The sequence below is a fragment of the Harpia harpyja genome, chromosome 17 (genome assembly GCF_026419915.1).
Source record: "Harpia harpyja isolate bHarHar1 chromosome 17, bHarHar1 primary haplotype, whole genome shotgun sequence".
Taxonomy (NCBI): Eukaryota; Metazoa; Chordata; class Aves; order Accipitriformes; family Accipitridae; genus Harpia; species Harpia harpyja.
In genome coordinates, this window is record NC_068956.1 from 15,996,460 (window position 1) to 16,015,578 (window position 19,119).

General features: G+C 35.3%; 1 protein-coding gene across 1 annotated transcript in view; it reads left to right on the forward strand.

Annotated features, from left to right (window-relative positions):
* DYNC2H1 (dynein cytoplasmic 2 heavy chain 1) overlaps positions 1 to 19,119 on the forward strand; it is a 187,380-nt gene that overhangs the window by 84,766 nt on the left and 83,495 nt on the right. The window contains exons 71-76 of the mRNA XM_052812508.1: positions 2,010 to 2,075; positions 5,576 to 5,626; positions 7,750 to 7,827; positions 8,975 to 9,106; positions 11,035 to 11,107; positions 16,975 to 17,135. Coding sequence (XP_052668468.1) covers positions 2,010 to 2,075; positions 5,576 to 5,626; positions 7,750 to 7,827; positions 8,975 to 9,106; positions 11,035 to 11,107; positions 16,975 to 17,135 — 561 coding nt within the window. The remainder of the gene's footprint in view (positions 1 to 2,009; positions 2,076 to 5,575; positions 5,627 to 7,749; positions 7,828 to 8,974; positions 9,107 to 11,034; positions 11,108 to 16,974; positions 17,136 to 19,119) is intronic.

Sequence of the window (19,119 nt, forward strand, 5' to 3'; positions counted from 1 at the left end):
TCATATGATGTTCATGGACATAGTTTATTTATCAATACAAAGAGAACTTCAATGCTTTGCACAGTTTGACTCTCATTGCTAGTTGGGGCCTGTTTGCTCTCCAGTCATACCCCTGTAACAAAACCAATAGTAAATACATGCAAAAAGAAAATGAAATGTCTTTAATTTTCTTTAATTGTATCCTTGGGGATACTTTGTACCATATGGTTTTGTAATTGAAAGAATTAATAAAATGGAACTATTTAAAGCAGCAAACAACAACTTTAAGTATCGGTATCCATAGAGATACAAATTATGCCAGGAGTTTGTTGTGACTGCCATCATGCATTTCTGCAGTGACCCAAATCCAGTTTAAAGCAGCTGTGGCTCATAAGAATTGAGTTATATATAGCCTCTTGGTAGTTTCCAAGGTCAGTCATTCCAAGGGCAATTAAAACTAGTAAGGATATGGTCTCTAAGCCATGTATGTTCGTTTAGTCAGTCAACCATAATTCTGGAACCTAATCACTGGGTAAATTATTAAATAATACATCTGTATTATTTGAAATACAGATGCAGTTGAAGTTACTGTTACTGCACATGAGCATCCCAAAGATGATGAACATCTTGAACACCCTTACTCCATGTTTTTGTTCTATGTTGTTCTTATATCTGTCTGTTTCTGAGCTGATGTGTCAGGCTTGTAAAAAGCCATCTGTTTGAGAAAACAGTAATAATAAAGATAGAACAAAAATAATTTGGCCCTCTTATGTAATTTTGGCCTCAAAAATATAATAGACATGGAGATGAGAAAGCCAATATTAGTCAAACATTCATCTTATTATACCTTATAACATGTACGTAATATTTCCTAGAGTATGCTTCCTCATATTTGGTCCTGTATCTTCTGAAAAGTCCCATGCAAATAATTTTTTAGTAGTATTCTTGGTAATTTAATATTCTTCAGAGTGGTAATTCTCTGAAGCTAAGGACAATCAGGCTGTCATTTTGAGGTACACATAAGGCATGTATGTGGGAAACCACACCATGGAAAATTCAAACATCATCATCAAGAATAGAACTGATTTCTATAGCAGTGCAGGTGTGTTGTGTTTATCAGCTGGCTGAGATGCCTGTACTTTGCAGACTTAACCCAGTCCCATGCATCATTGATTTTTCTTCTTCCCATTCACCTGTGCTTTATGCTTTTCAGTTATGTTTCACTTTCTTGAAAGGAAAAGAGGTACCACCTTCCTTATGCTTACTTAAAATTTTAATGAGAGAAAATATGAGTATATCTCTATTGTCTGGTAAAATACATTTTCCAGATTACTGCAAGACTTTGAAAATTGGAAGCCTCAATATAGGTTTCTGAGAGGTCCTGATTTTCCGGAGTGTCAGCTTCCAGTTTTTCGCATTGACTTCATTACACAGTAGTCTGCGCTTTCGAGCACAGCTTTGGTAAAATGCGTTTATGAAAGTTTCTGTGTATGGACATAGGAATCCCGGTTTTAACAAGCCAATATTCTTTTAAAAAACATTGTCTTGAATGTTTGCATGGTTTATTCTATGGCTCTGTTAAATCCTTATTCCTGATTTATTGTTCCAGTGCTCAGAGACTGGTTGAAATTCAAGTGATGCAACAGACCTAGGAAAAAGTCAGAAGGCTACAGTTGGGTTGTTTTTTTTTTTTTTTAAATTCTGTTTCAAAAATTTGCTATAAGAAGATTTCAAGCATTTCCTATGCACAGTTTAAAAAATACAGGATTCTGTTTAGTATGTTTGTTTTATTACAAGTACCTGTTTTTTCTTCTTCACTTGAATATAGATGTACTTAGATACAGAGTTGGGGTTAGTGTTTGTCTCCAAGTTACAGAGGTATGTAGCAATTTTGAATTAGGGTATGTGTCATTAAGTCACTACTATGGAATTAGACATGTTTTATTAATGAAATATTGCTACTTAGAAAAAAACCCAGAAAGGTGACTTTTGATGAACATATAAATACATTTTTACTGCTTTTATTTCAGGCTGATCAGCTAATGTTTGCTCTACATTTTGTACGAGGGATGCACCCTGAACTTTTTCAAGAGAATGTAAGTGCTAGAGGAGAAAATCCCCAAATGATTTACTTAAATGTAATATGAAGACTAAATAAGTAGACAAAAAGTTTTTGTCAAGAAGTGTAGGACTGAGGATTTTAGATTCATATGCTACTATTTTTCTATGATAGTTACTTTTGTATGTCAACTTTATATTTATTAGGTTCAAAGTGAAAATTACCATCAGAAAGGTAGGTAAACGGTTGCCTTTTAAATAGGTGTCTGAAAAAGATGTTTATGGAGGTTTCTTCCAGTTTTTTGCAGGCACTGTATCAGTGTTCCCCGCCACCATGTGGCTAGACATTTATCCATCCTTCCAGTTAAATACAGGCATTCCTTTATAAGTAAAGTGATGGATACACACCTGTTTCACTGTGACCAAGGGTTGCATGAGCATTGTGCTTTGGTATTGAAATGCAGAAAAGAAGTGCAAGACCTAGGCAGAAATTAGTAAAAGTCTGATTCTGCAACCTGCAGTTGAAGACACTTAAAGCAAAGAGTCTTCCTGGAAGGTGAAGTAATGAAGTTATCTTTTGTGCATTTCAGCCATTGATTCTTCAGTGTCCAAGAAATCCCTGGACCAGTGATCATTAGTGTCCTCATTTGCAACAGTGTCTTCAAGAGTGCACTGTACAGAGAGTGTCCTTCTTGTATGTTGTTCTCTGGCCCCATAAGCATTGGATTCTTTGAACCATAGCGGCCTATCTTTGACAGGAATGATGAACTCATCCTGGAATGGTTTATATTTTTGATAGCATAGTGGGATGCAGTTGATATAGGTTCAAACCACATTTAATAAAAATGGCTGTCCATTCAGTTTTTCAGGCGAGTGCTGCATAACTAGCATATTCATGAAAAATTGAGATGTCATGTGACATTTTTGACAATGGTCTGAATGAGGCCTAATCTGAAAATGCTTAATTTATGGGGAATTTACCTGTTGTTTAGAGGCTACCCTACTCCCAACAAAATTGTGGCAGAGCTTAAGTACTGCTAATGCTTATTTCCATAGGGCAGCACACATCTCAGTAATAGCATGTTCCTGTCTTTGGGTGTTAGATGCTTTTGTCCAACGTGGAGGTTTATAGTGAATTTATATGTTTCTGGTAAAATGGTACTTTTAGTAGTGATTGAATTGGTAACTAAAATTTAAACACGTGTTAAAATTCATCTGAGCAGGTTATCCTAGACTGTCTTTGCAGGAAACAGGAAAAAAACAGACCTGTCAAAGAAGCAGTTAGTTTCATCATAAATGAATTTTGGAAAATAGGTCAGATGGTTTACCACTAAAATTGCTTACTTCTCTCCATTGCCTTTACAGGCAGACTAGACTAGCTGGCTGAGAGGTAGATGCCAAAGTTATAGTTGTCTATAGTGTAATGAAATTAATCCTATAAAGTCTGCCTGCAGAACAATATGCACAATTGACTCAATACAATTGCTTGAACGTGGCTGATTAGCGTGAGCCAAGACATATTTAATTATCTAAAATACCTGCATGGAATGGAGAGACAAAGCTATGGCTTTCTGTACTAGAAGCTGACGACCAGAAAGAGTAACAAATGGTAGTAGATGTCAGTTCGCTAGAGAAGAGTCCATTATAGGGTAAAAGGTAAAAATCAGATAATACATTTGAAGGAAGTAATGGAACTTGGTTATATGAAGGACGTGGGCTTAAGGTACCAGGTTTAAGAAAGCTTCATTGAAACTTTTTGATGTTATGAATGCAATGTAGTTTTATTGCAGACATATGGATTGACCAGGTGAAACCCCACAGTCTCTCAGCAATGAAGCTGCCTGATTAACTCTAATCTTGTTGGTAGAGGCATACCCCAGCTACTCTTCAATATTAGAACTTCCCTAATTCATCTTTCTTATTTCTTTTCAGCTTCTGAAAATATCTTGCTTTATCTTTCTAGTCCTTGAGTTTATAAAGTCATGAAGGCAGCAACTTGCAAATAGTTTTCTGAGTAAATTAAAGCCTGGCTGCCTAGGCTTCTTAAGTTTTTGTAAGTACTGCTTTATGTGTTGGTTGCTATTGTTTATCATGCTTTTCCATCAGCTGTTAGAGCTCTTAACCAGCTTAATCTAGGTTACATGTAGTGCACTTTCCTGCAGTGTCTGAGTACTCAAGAATTAAAACCGGCAAATAATATCAATTATTTTCTTATTTCTCTGAAATGTAGAAGTTATTTTAATTAAATTGTTAAGAAAAGAGTGTGCAAAATATTTCTTGAGGAAAATGAAGCTGAAGTGGTTGTTCTTTTAAAGTTATTTATTTTAAAGCTTTTAATGTGATGAGGCTAGAAGTTGCTTATTATGCTGCTAGAGAGTTTAGTATTCTAAGTCCCTGTCCCTGAAGAGTTCAACCTTCTGCACTTAGAGTTTTTTTGCATAGTGATGAGAAATATATAGTACAACTTCAACATTATACTATAGAATGGTTTGGCTCTTAGTAGAGACATTTTCTTTCTGAACCAACATGTATAGATTTTTCTGAGGTAGTTTTACATGTCTCCACGCATCATACTTCTGCTTTTCTTCATAGAATTATGACATGATTTCTGGTTTTAAAACTGGGGAGCCTTCATGTATTTTTCTGTGCACAAGCATTTTCTTTGTAATTGGGAGAGTAGCATCAGTTTGTAATTGAAAGAGAGAGTTGTTTTAGGACTCAACTAGATTGATGGGTGCAAAAAGCTATGCTGTGGTCTGTATCAGAGTAGTACTAGTTGATTGGCTTTTTCATTTGGAATGTTACTATTGTCTTTAACAATAAAAAAATTTCTTTATCATAGAATTATAGATACTGATTATTTAAAACTTCCAATACTTACAAAGATTTTTTAGTATATTTTTTACCACCTCCAAATACAGGATTATGTAATTTCTAGTATGTTTTTAAATACTTACCTAATCTGTCTTAAAATGATTAAAAGCTATTTTCTTGCTTACAAATACCAAGTCTAAAAGATTTAATCGTACATAAATTCAACTTACATTTCCCTTTCTTACTGCAACCAAAGTATTCATAATACCAATCTATTATATTAAGTATTCCTCCTGTTCTAATAACTGCATCTTTTGGATACTATAACATGAAACACTATTGAAACATAGGTTCTGTAGTTATCTGTTCTGTGTGGGCTGCTGATACCCTATCAGGCAGTATGTGTGTCCTTGCCAGCCACATGTTATTTCTTGCTAGTCTACAGTTAGGCAATCTGGGTGGGAGCTGTGGGTGCTGAGGAAGGATAGGGCTTCTCCTTTTGTTTCTTTTTCTTATAAAGGATGGCAGTCACTTAGCTTGGATTCTGCAAAAGGAATTACATACTGGTAGTATTACCTAGAGTTTTAAAAATGTCTTATAACTCTTTCAGAATCTAGGCTTTAATTTGTTTATCTACCTGTTTTGCCTACATGCTACTACAGATTAATCTTTATTCTTAAAGATGTCTTGTGACTTGTCTGAGTTGTTCATTTATTCCCCCTAGGAATGGGAGACTTTTACAGGTGTGATCGTTGGAGATACCGTAAGAAAATCGGTAAGCTACATTTATTTGTGTATCTTGAAATAAGGAACATTTACCTAAATTCTGAAAAGTTAAAGTTATATTCTTACTATATTGTTTAATTAATCGTATTCATACATTAAAAGAACAAATAACTTCTCAGATAGTAATATAAAAATATAAAAACTTTTTGAACGTGGCAACTCATTTTCTAATTTGCATAACTTTTTGCCTTTGTTGCTTTTTTTTTTTTCCTCTTTCTGTTACCAGGATTACAATTTGTTGTTTCAGTGGTATGACTGAGGAGGTTTTAAGCCATCTTCTGTAACTAAAATCAGTGTTTCTGAATCCCTCTTCCTCCTGGTATCATATATGAGTTGTACTTTTTATATGGATTGTTGGAATTGTCCACACACTTTGCTAAATTTGACATGCTTTGTTCCCCAGCCTCAGAGTTCTGCATCTGGAGATGTATTTATGTATTTTCCTAGGTGTCAGAGCTAGCTTAAGAAGCTTCTGTTGCATGCCTGACCAATCATGCTGTAGTTTACTAAGTGTCCCTCAATTCTGTTGAATCTGTATGCTTTCAAAATAACCTTCCAGTAGAAAAGGGTAGAGAAAAAAGCTAAACTTTCTGTAGTCTTATCCATTATAGCCCTTCTTTGAACCAAATATTTTGACAAAGGTTTTGAAAAATGTTTTTAGGAAACGCGAGCCCAATCAGGAATAATGAGCTCAGTCTTTGCCTCTTCTTTTTCAGTCTCCCCTTCTTCTTCATTCAGGGTCAGGCTAGCTCATTTCCATCAGGCTTAGCTGTAGTTTTCATCATGCACGATTACTTATAACCTTTAGCCTTGTTTAGATATCTATCAGGGTATCTTGTACATCCAGTGGTACAAGAAAATGACCAGTGTGAGTACCTTGTTTTTAGAATATCCATGACATCAGCTGTGTTCACATGCATGCTGGCAGAAGTAGCAAGTCACTTAAAACACAATTTATTACTCAGGCTTTCTTAGTTAGGCAGCTGGCTGCTAAAAAGGTCCTTAAATTCCCAGTTTTTCTAGCCCTTAGATGACTCTACAAGTTTAGCATTTCAGTGTGAATATAGAAGTCCCTCTTCATCTCTATGGAGTCTTTATAATTCAATTAAATGTCAGTGAACTTGGTGATTGTCAAGTATTTTCTTGCTGTAGGTCATTTTCAAGCTACATGAGATCTGATTTATAATGGAATTTAATACTAGTCCTACCTCTCCCCCACCTAACACACAACCCATATATTTTGGAAAGATTATGGACATACGTGATTCAACCCCAATTCTAACTGGAATATATATTGCAGACCCATCTCAAGTTTATTCCTATAATTGCTTCTGAGTTTCCTACCTTTGTTCTTTCTCAGACTTCATAACTCATGGCTGAGACATCCCTTCACAAGAAAGCTTTCCTTTTTTCTGCTTAACATTTAAGATTACTTTTGAAGTTGCTCAGTGGTTGAGAGATCCAAGTACATTTCCATACAGAGACTGTCAGACTGGTTAATGCATACTGTAAGATTTTTTTATAAAAAATTATATAGTGAATAGAGAGATTCCACTAGAGCTTAAGCTATATAGTTCATCCTTAGAATTTCCTCCATCCCCAACATCTGAGAAGCAGAAAAATACAGCTGTGGCCAAACTTTACCAGTGCAGAGATGTCCAGAAGTGATGATTTGCCTCGTGAATTACCCCAGAATTGCCCTTTGTGTGAAGAACCATCTTCTTCATGACTGCAAATATGTGCAATGGAGTTATTTTTTTAAGTCCGTTGCTCAGAGTACATATGCAGAGAGCCAGTCATTTGGGTCACTTGTTTTTAATGGCAAAGAAAACTACTTAGAGTTGAGTGTGTCATACAGATACTGTAAATGATAAAATATTTTCAGGCTCAAGTGGTTAAGCAAATGTTAATGTGAACAGTATTCTCAAATTTAAATCATTGGTAGCTTTTGTTTTGTTACACCATTTATGAACTTAGCAAAAGACCACAGAAGGATTCCTGTGGTGAATGCTATTTTTATTAAAAACATGGGTTTTGCAATCTTGTTACTGAATATAGTGTTTTGCAAAAAATTGTGTAACTTATCTGTGTAACATAACTTGCTTCAATAAGGATTCACAAAGAAGTGTTCGTGACCAGATTCCCTCTTGGATAGAGCAGGACCGAGCCTGGGCAGTAGCATCTTTGAAGGTATATATCACGTGGTGGGTTGAATTTAACTTAAAAGGCCTCATATTTGTCAGATGGAAATATTTTGTTAGTTTAAACTCTTTATTCTATCTTCCAGAAACCATGGCTTAATATATATCCACTTGCAAAAAACCCCGTTTTTTTTTTTATTTCATCTCATTTTTCTGAGCCTTTTCATGTACATCTCTACCCCATCTAATAATGAATTTCAATGCATGTGAGTGAACCTGTCATCTTACTGAGGTTAGAAAATACTGTAAGCCTACCCAAGGTACTACAACTTTTATAGATAGAAAAATATGCAGAGGAAAAATTGCAAAGAATATTTAAGTTGCAGGTTTCTCATATGTAATGACTTTCAAAACCACTTCCTATTGTATTAAAAACCATAAACTGTTAATTGGGAAACTAGTTTTCTACTTATCAGATTTCCATGCACATCTTTAAAGGTATTTCAGAGTTTGTTATTTCTCAGATCAAGTAATTTCAAACTAAAACAAAAAACACTTTCTTGCTTTGGTTCATCCTGCAACAGTCAAGGTTGAAGTCCTCTGATCCTGAAGGGAGCTAAATGAAAATACTAGTCCTTGAAATTCTGTCTTAGGCTCGTCTCCTCCTGCATGTAGCTCAGCAGCAAGAAGGAAAACCTTGACCGGTCTTTGGCAAGGTCTTTTGCTGCTAAATCCAGAGTTCATAATTTTTCGTTTCTCTTCACCAGGGGTCAGGAGCAATTGCAATAATGGTGTGGCAAGCATGATTGTTAGGGGTTTAAAAAAACAAACAAACAAACAGAAAGTGAGAGTAACTGGGTGAATCAGTAGCATGTACTGATAGAAAAAGGACCTGGTCATGATTAAAAGAAAGGACTACAATTGGGTAGAGTCCAAAGTTTAAAAACAAAGAACCTAGAAGTTTAAAACCAAAAAGATAGAACCATTACAGACTTAGTGTTTCCAGGGAATAGGTAAAGAAATAGTTAATTTTAAAATCTACCCTTTTCTTCTTTAACTCCAAGGATAGAATTGAATTATGTGATATGCACAAGTATTTACAGGTTTAGGGTCATACTGGTATTTGGAAATTAATTAAAATATACAATGTCCAAATGGCTATCTTTATTGTTAAATATGCATTATTTGTTTTGTAGATTTCTCTCCCAGGTCTCTATCAGACACTTTGCTTTGAAGACGAAGGTCTGTGGCACGCTTTTTCTCAGAGCTCTGTGTGTGAACAAGACTTTCCATCTACTATTGTAAAAAGAATTTCCTTATTTCAGCAGGTAATCTTTTCATATTAAATTATTTAAAAATAATTATGAGTTCAGCATTGCAAGTAAGTTTTACATCTTGGGAATTTAGGCTTCAGGCCTGGTTGAATTATAAGTAGTGACAGTATCTACATTGTCTTACAGCTTAACTAGTTTATTTAGTCTAGGTTTTTTTTTTTTTTCTGTAATACGTATTTAGTTCTATCTTATCTGAGTCTTTTTTGTGTTGGCGTATTGGCTGCAACTGAGCATACCCTGTAAGGTAACAAGCTCTTTGTTACTATTCACAAAATTAATTTTATGAATAGGTATTAAAATTCTTTCATTGTTGCTTTGTTACTGCAGAATTTGCCAGCTTGTTGAGCATCATTAATTTAGTTCATCATTAAATATGCAAACTCGCACATCTCACTGAAAACCACAAAATGGAGTAGCAGCCACTGCTTTTTTAGAATAGTAGTCATGAAATAATACTATTCCTGAAAACTTGGTGATTAAAAAACTCACCAAAAATGTGGGAGAGGCAAGTTCCTTCCTCCACCTGGGGATCCTTCTCTGGAAGAGAAAAATGTCATCCCTTTTGTGTTTATGGAAGAAAGGGTGTCGTTACTTACTTTCAAATGATGCTATGATTTTTCATTTGAAGTCACTTCATATAAAATGAAGGCCTGTCCAAAAAGGGATGGGGTATAAGACAATGTTTCATGCTGGTTGGCGCTTAGGGGCTCTCTATTTGGAGTTTTTGTGGAGGAGGAGAATTTCTAAAATAACATGCATTGAATTTAGGAACAAACCATTTTAGAAAGGAATTTGTCAGAGTCATGTTTGATTTGATGAAATGTAGCAGAGCAATTCTTATGTGTGCAATGTGTTTTCACATATGTTCTGCATTTATAGGAAAATAAATCTGCAATAATCAGCATATTACATATCTAGTTCCTTGCATAGAAAGTATTAAGAGTGTTTCTGTTGATGAAATATACTGAAACTACCTGGTTAGATTTATATGCCACTCATAAGTTAGTTTCTTTCAAACTGTACGTTAAACTTAAAAATAGTGCAGTCATACTCAGTGTAATCTCAGGCTTAAAAAGTAGTACTTTCTTAAAAATTTGGTGAAGTTAAATTTTTCCTCCGAAACTAACAACAGATATTACAGACTTGGAAACTGGAATGTGATGGTAGGTTCAGAATTGTGGTTTAGAGATCTGCAAGTAAGGGTGTAGGAGAAGGGGTGGTGATTTTAACAAGTCATTTCTACCGAATTTGCATTAGTTGCCTGCAGTTGCCTGCACTGAACATTTGCAGGAAGTTAACTGAAAAAGAGGTAGCTGGTAGGGAAACTGCTAATTTAATTTGTATCTGAATTGATTAGCTGTTCATGTTCTGCAGTCTTTTGAAGAACAGTAAAAGCATCTGCAGAACTAGGAGGTTTGAAAGTCAGAATGTCTCAGAAAAAGAAGTCAGATGTAAAACGCTAAAGGTGTGCTTAAACAAAGGAAAGTCTTTCAATACTGATTATTTTTCTCTGATACTGCACTGAAATCAGAAACATTAGTATTCCAGTTAGGGCGTTACTTCCCAAATACATGTATAGAATTTAGATTACCAGTATAAAGCTAAGTTTGCTTTCTGTCATTCTAGCTACCCATATAGCTACCTTTTTTCTAAAACACTGTAAAAAAAGTTCCAGCTTATAAATAGACATTGGATGTAGATCTATCTTCTGATTCTATTAATAGGGCAAGCTACTTACAAAGGAACAATTACATTAGATTATCTTGGAAAGGAATGGTCAGATAGCTGTCTATATTCAGAGAAAATAACTTTGTTCTAAAGAGAAGTTTAAAGAATTCAGCATTCTGAGAAGATTCTTGCTTTTTAATTTATCACAATATACTTTTATAAACTCATCTCCCCTGAATATATTTTATTTGAAGGTACTTGTGGTCCAGGCTGTCCGACCAGACAGGCTACAGAGTGCCATGGCTTTTTTTGCATGTAAAACCTTAGGTAAGTTAATTTTTCACCAGTGTGTTTCCACACAACAATTAAATATTTTTTTTTGTCCAATGTTTCTCTTTTAGTTTATAGTTCTTACGGATTCCCTACGTTTTAGGATTTGAAAATACGCTGTAAATGGAATTGCTGATTTTGTTCTTGTAAAGTATTGTTAAAAAGTGCTTTCAAAATGGTTTGGTTTATGCTGCATAGTGTTTTAAAATATAATAAAAGATCTGTCAGATTCTTTTAATGAATTCTTGAACACTGGAATAATTAAGAAAGGAGGATAGCTGGTTTTCTATAAGTTTTATGCTGCAGCATTTTCCTTAAGACACAAATTTTCCAAAAAGATTATTTCATTTAATGTCATTTACCTTTTACAAACCATTAGGTTTGAGAATTTGTAAATTGGATCTCAAAAGATTGTTTCATATGTTTAGTCATTTTTGTCAGTCTCTTGGACTGTAATACAATTTTTGCTGTCTTTAGAAATATACATGATTTAGAGTGATTCAATATTATGATTTTCTATTTGTTCTCGTCTGTTTGTTTCTGAGATCTATTGTATCCAAACTTTGGGGCATATATTCCAAATAATCTTAATATTACAGTACAGCACACCAAAGCCTTCCTTCACTTTTTAGCAGTTAATGACAATACACATATGGAAGATGAATTATGAGTGTCTCATTGGGGTAGTTTTAAAAGTCACCCTCTGCTTTACACAGACAAGGCAAAATTTGTTCTTTGTAATGTGGTACAGTGTCAGGACAGAAGTGGGATTAACAGAAGGGAAAGGATCTAGGTTGTAAAGACCTTAAATGTAAGTGGCAAAGGCTGTTTTTAATGTGGTAGAAAATGAACCTGGAAAATTCACTCATAGGCTGCCAGGGTAATATGGCTGGACTCTACATTTCCAGTACTTGTGAAGATCTGCGGTTTGAATGATCTTGAGATAGGTGATTTTGCGTGATAATGCAATTGATGAGTTCTGTATAAAAAACAATGACTGTGGTAATTTTAAGTTCTTGACATACGTGTCATTTCTTATTAGTATAAGATTAGGTATAAGTTTAGGTCTCTGACTCTTACGTTTTTAATGGCATTTGTGTGAGAGTTTATCTTACTCCCTCTTTATGGTCTGCCTGTGGGCATTATTTGTTGGTCAAAATTGGTTCCATGTCTGCCACCAACGCTGGTATTTTCAGGAGTAAAGTTAGCCTGCTCTGTCAAACATTATTAGTAGGTAGAGAGGGTACTTTCATCATAGCGAGTGTATAGGTCCCACGCTGACAAGGTCCCTGCCTGTTGGAATCAAATGAAAAGTGTGATCTGCAGTACGTGCAGCTCAAAGCCGAGCAGAGACCTGAATGCAGAGTAAGTTTATTCACCCACTTACTGTCTTCCAAATCTTAATGTACTGCATAAATTGGTTAGGTCTATCTTGATACCAATTCCTTGGAGGCATTCCACAAAGGAATGATTTTTGGTGAATGAAACTACAGCCTCACTGAGGAAGGCAGAATAGCATTGACTCTGTAGGCAAGGTTTCATCCACAGATTTTTCATGCATATCAGTGAGATTTTGAGATCATGTCATAAATCATGACTAGCACTTTCCAAGTAATAAAATGGGTCATGCTTCTATGAATATTTTTTTCGTATTTTTTTCTACCATGTATTTTTCAGGGTCCTTGCCCTGAAACTTCTTAAACAAACTTCCACTTAGTTCAAAAGGGAACCGTTAAGTTTCCAATCTCCTTTGGCTGTTTTCCTGTAAGAAAAATGAGTTCCAAAAGAGCTGTAATAGCCTAAAAGAAAGCTTTCCACTTCTGTTTTATCCATATATGTTTTTTTTTTCCTTTTTTCATCTTTTACATATATTTTTAAATTTATGGATGAAGGGGGATTAAAATAATTTCTTTTGAAGATAACGTTCATAAGAATTTTCTGTAAATGTATTTTGTGGGCACCCAAAGTATGCTTATTTCTTTATTTTACATGCTATACTGAAATGCACCATGTTAGCAAAAATCATATTGACAGTATACTCCCAAAGCATTCCATATCACTGATTGAGTTGGGTATTTTTCATATCTGCTTTAACTTAGTTTTTTGAGTCTGGCTACATCAGAAATAGTATTTAAAGAGACTTGATTTTAATTACCTACATTTTCATATTCTTCAAAAAAGCCATAGAGATACACAGAAGGAAAATCAGTACAGACTAAACTAGTCTGTATTTTATTCTCACAGACCATTTTCTATAAAGTAGACCAGAGCTCTCATGGTCACATTGCATCTAGGCCAAAATAAAATTACTTGCCAAAATAAAAAAAAACCAAACCTCTCCTGCTTTCTGTATTGGAATTGTTAATAGTAATAATATATTTACTGATATTTTTGTATTGTTTCTCTGTGTACAGATCACCAACAGAAGAAATCTTAACTAGGACTTTGAGTTCAAGTTCCAGCTGCTGTAAATTGATTTAATTGCATTGACGTTAGTAGAGAAGTTTTGTGAAAAGTTGTTCATTGACTTTATGGAAACTTCATCAGTTTATAAAAAATGTGAAGTTTGCATCCTGTGCCAGACTTTGTATTTATATGTCAGGTCTTTCTTTTTTTCCCTTTGATTCCCTCCAATTTAGACATTTTCTGAAAAGTTATTTGCTCTCATATATCCTTTTTCTTCTCATGTCAGGATATTAGTTTGGATAGTAAGATTTAAGAAATTCTGTCAGAACAGAACATGGAGGCAGAAAGTATGTCAGGAATTCCCACTCTGACTGCATACTTATTATCTCGAATATGAGTGCTTATTGATTTACCCTGAAAACACTGGAGTCTTTTTTTTTTTTCTTTTTTTTTTTTCCAGTTCTCTAAACATAATCCTGGCTGTATTGTAGATTTTATATATTTCACTTCTGTTGAGCTTCCTTAAAACAAAAAGCACCGTCAGCATAGCTATGCTTTTTCTAAACATTGTGTCCAAATGTCTAAAAAACCAACCTGTTTTATTAAAGAATACTTACACTGTATTAATTTTCTAAATGATGCATCTCAAAGGTCCTACAGTATATTTGGCTAGGCAGTTACTCATTTACAATTGCACCTCTTTTAAGTTAGCATCATTACCATAAATTCATTATTATTATAGTAACTTAAGTTGCAGGTATACACACATTGATCTATTGCCCAATCATAGCTTTTTATTCTATCCCCAAGTTAATGCAAGGCCAAGTAGTAGTCCCCAGTTAACATAGAGTTTTGTAGGATATCAAAACTTCTAATCAGTTGAGCTTCTCGGGAATCTGTGCGCCCTCTGCTTGCACTGCTAAAAATAATAATACAGCCAACAGTCTCTGGTTTATCTTGATTGTAGTATATTCCATGCACATGTTTGTAGCAACAAAGCAGTCTTAGGAACAGGAACTTAAGAATGGTGGAACAGGTGGAGAGCTCTGTCTAGCGTGTTACTGTCTTTGTCAATGACAAATAGTAAATGACAAGGCAAGGGTATGAGAACTTCACAAGCTTATATTAAAACCTTTTGCAGTGACTAGTGTTTTATGTCTCCAGGGTTTCTCAACTCGAAGTAATAACACAGTACTTAAAAGACCCAATGAATTTGCCTTATATGTCCTTGTAAATCTCTTCTGCATTTCCATGTAATAACAAATATCTGCAGCATTGCTTGAGGCCCATTCAACAATGTTAATTAGTGGTCAGAAAGATCTCCGTTTGGTTTTTGTATCCCTGCTGCCTGTTGACTTCAACAGATATTTTTAGTTCTGTATTCTTTATAGAATTTGAAACAGTAGTGAAGATTTTTAAAATTATTTTCTTCACTGAAATAAAAGTTAATAAAACTTAAATTTTACCTTTCCAAAACCTTACTTTTAATTAAATTTTGATCTAAAATTTGGTGTTAAGTTTCTCAATGTATCTTTATTGCTTATGTAGCTAGTGATTAAGTTCTAATGCTTTATGTAATGTTTTAATATTTATATTAAATTAATATGAAACATTATATTTTGATACTTCAACAGTGAAATATAGTCACAGTGAATACAACTCAGTAGAGAGGGGTTTGATGAGATGGACCTTGCTTAAGGTGCAAGACAGTGGTTTATAGGCCAAATATCAGAACGCATCACAAGTACCTCTTCTTTGTGGTCCTCATCCACAAAGAGAAACATTTGATATTGGATTTTCTAATTATAGGCATAATACTGTCTTCCATTTTCAGCATTGTAAACACTCTTTCATAAAAACTAACTAAAAGAAACATTCTTACCCTGGAGAATGCTGTCGTGTTCTATTTCCTGATACTTTTCTTTTTTTGCATAGAGTGACTCAGGTAGCTTCAATTATGACTGTAGTTGAAAAATCCCCAACCAATCTCTAGTTATATATCGTTTCATTTTTTTTCTTAGCTAATTTGTCTATTTTCTTTCTTTCTCTCCTCCCTGCCAGGAGTTTAGTTATTTCCATTTATTATGTTAGTGAAAGGAATGTTAAATCTGGAGTAGCTTGTATTTGTGAAAAGTGTTACTATAAGCTCACTTTGGAGGATTGACTAGAAAGCTAGTATGCTGGGCAGCTTTCATTCAAAGTGTAAGCTTTTTTCAGGCCCTTTGAAAATGCATCCAAATTTGGCCAATAGAGGATTCATTGAGAAACAACTTGCAGATGTTTGTCAGACATTTTTGAGATTCTGACAGTTAAGAGTCCCTGAAGAGTCTTCCTCACTGAGCATGCTTCAGTCCAGCACTGAACAGCCCTCTAATTTTGGTGTCATTTTATGGATCTTCTAGGGTTTAGGGCTTATTGGCAGTGAGCAGCAGAACTCATCAGGGGAGCTGCCTGTATCAATTGCCTTATGGCCTCAGTTTATATATTTATCTCTGCTTATATTACCTCTGCATGCCTAATGAATGTAAAATTAAAACATTTTCCAATATTAGTCTTGTTTAATTCAATTTTTTAAAGCATTTTGATTGATAGTGATTTTATCTGTTTAGTTGCATCTGTTAGAGTCTCTGTCCAGATACATGCAGAGAACCCAGACCTCATACTAACCTTTGCCAGCCTGACCTGTTATATTCAAATTATATAGTATTGTTCTATGTGGAGATAATAGCTCAAGTCTGAAAGCAGACTGTGCCTTCAAGGAAATGTGTATTGCGTCTTTTAGTAGGTGTGGCATAGATGTCACTGATTTGGGCTCTTCTGTCTTTCTTTATGTTGTGATTTCCCATTGCACCTAACACTTCACTATTTAAGGACCAGTCTAAAGATGCATTGAAAATACGTGCTTAACACTGTTCAAGTTTATGATACACTTATACACATAGCTTTGGGCTGGTATATAAATGCCTTGCCTATACTAGGTCAACATTCTAGACATTTAATTTGTATATTAAAGTGAATAATAGACTAAAATAATTGTAGCACCAAGAACTGTGTAAAGTCAAAGTCTAATAATTAAGGCTCTCAGTACAATACAGGAGAGAAGTTCTGCATGTGGACATACACGCTACAAGTAGTTTTAGCAAATAGCATAGCTTCTCATATTCTTATATTCCAGGTGTTCTCTTTTTGTATGTTTTCTTGAAGACTACACTCTAAATAAATACTACAGTTTATATTTGTCAAGATGGAAGTCCAGGCACCATTTTGGTGCTTTTGTCTTTTTCTTATGATTGTAGAGTGCCTTCTACCTGCATATTGTAAGGAAATTTTTCTCATTGTAGGACCAGTTTTATGGTCTCCATTGAACAGAACTTTGACAGCCAGATGACCTTTAAAGTGGTTAATTAAGCACTCCATCCTGTGTACTCACTTCATTTCCATAATAATTCTAATTCTAGGAATAAAAGAATTATCTCCATCACCTCTGAATTTGAAACGTCTGTATAAAGAGACTCTGGAAATTGAGCCCATCCTGATAATTATTTCTCCTGGTGCTGATCCTTCTCAAGAGTTGCAGGAACTTGCCAGTGTTGAAAGAAATACTGAGTGCTACCATCAGGTCAGTCTTAGATAAGCATAATGATTAAAAACCACAATATGTAAAATTTTACAGTAGTAGTATCTGTTTTACTTTGGTTTTTAAGGAAGTTAGTATGTAAAAGCATAGTTTGTTGTCTATGTGTTTGTTGTTCCTACCTATCTTGCCACTAACTTCTGATTCCATTGGCAAAATGGGTTGGAGAAGAGACACACAATTAGTGATCCTCATAGAAGCAGAATCCATGTGAGAGGCATTCCTCCAACTTGGAGAAGGGAAAAATGAGAAGGAAGATGGAAGAGAGCAAAAGAGACTGAGAATTGTTATACATGCTGAAACATTATCTTTTTAAGTGTGAAATAATAGAAATATGAACAAAACAAATGAAAACTAGACTTCATAATTTCCTCTGCTTATAGGACTTGCGTATTTCTTTCTTCAACAGAAAACATAAATCAGATGTTCAGTGTTTGTGGATACTTCGGCATTTTGTGAAAATCTGTAAAATATTTTGAGAAATTTTACAAGTAAATGTTAACCAATTAATTGTTGATAGGAGTTCCTGAATAGAACTCTTACATTTCAAGTCTTTTAAGAAAAAGTGTTTAAGATTGACCATGCAGGAAAGCCCTCAGATTTCAGGAATAGGCGTACAGCAACGAAATTACTTTCCCAGCCAATATAACAGTTGTTTTTTGTCATGGTATACAACTTCTTACCTTTTTGCATTCAATACAAAACTGAACTGGGTGAAGATAATTCCCCTTGAGTAGATTTTAATCAGGAATTGTACTGTGAAGAAATCACTATATTTTCTGTGTCTGTTTCAAAATTGGATCTATGCAGGGGTGTTGAAAACGACTTTTCTTTTTTTTAAGAAGAAATTTACTGTAGCTGTTAAATTCATAGAATAACCTAGGTTGGAAGGGACTTCTACAGATCATCTACTTCAACCCCCTGCTCAGAGCGGGGAGCTCCCCCCTCCAAGGACAGAGATCTCTGGGCAACTTGTTCCAGTATTTGACCACTCTCACAGGAGAATGTTTTTCCTAGTATTGAATCAGTATTTCCCATATACCAACTTGTGTGCAATCACTCATGTCCTATCACCATGTGCCTCTGAAAGAGTCTGGTTCTATCTTCTCTGTGTTCTTCAGTCTGGTAGTTGTAGACAGCAAGAAGGTCTCCTGATTGCTTGGCTAAACAAACCCTGCTCAGTGTGCCCTGACTATGTTGGTGGTCTGCTCTGGAGTCACTTCAGTATGGCCATGTCTGTCTTGTACTGGGGAGCCCAAAACTGGAGACAGTACTCCAGATGTGGTCTCACAAGTGCCAAAGAGAGGGGAAGGATCCCTTCCCTGGACTTGCTGAAAGCTTTTACTAATACAGCCCATTATGGGATAGGCCTTTGTTGCAAGGGCCCGTTGTTGATTTATATTCAACTTGTTGTCCATGAGGGCCTCCTTTTCTTCAAAGCTGCTTCTGAGGCAGTCCCCAGCCTGTACCGTGTACGGGGTAGTTCCATCCCAGGTGTAGGACTTTGCATTTACCTTATTGAACTTCACGAACTGCCAGCCTGTTTCTCCAGCCTGTTCAGGTCCATCTGAGTAGCAAACCTGTCTTCCAACATATTTATTGCTCGCCCTCACCACACCCCCGCCTTTGGTGTTACCCATTATCTTGCTGAGAGTGCACCCAGTCACATAACCCAGGTTGCTGATGAAGACATTAAACAGTATTTTCTCTAGCACTGATCTCTGAGTGATACCACTAGTTACTGGCTGCCAGCTGGACTCTGCACCACTAACTATTCTGTGAGACCAGCAGTACACCTATTTTTCTGCCTATGTTATTTTTCACTTCTCCAGCCTGTATTTCTCCAATTTGGTCATAAGGAGGATATGGGAGACCCGGTCAAAAGCATTACTAAAGTCAAGGTATACAACATTCACTAGCACCCCCTTATCCACAGTGGCAGTCACCTCATCATAGAAAGCAATGAAGA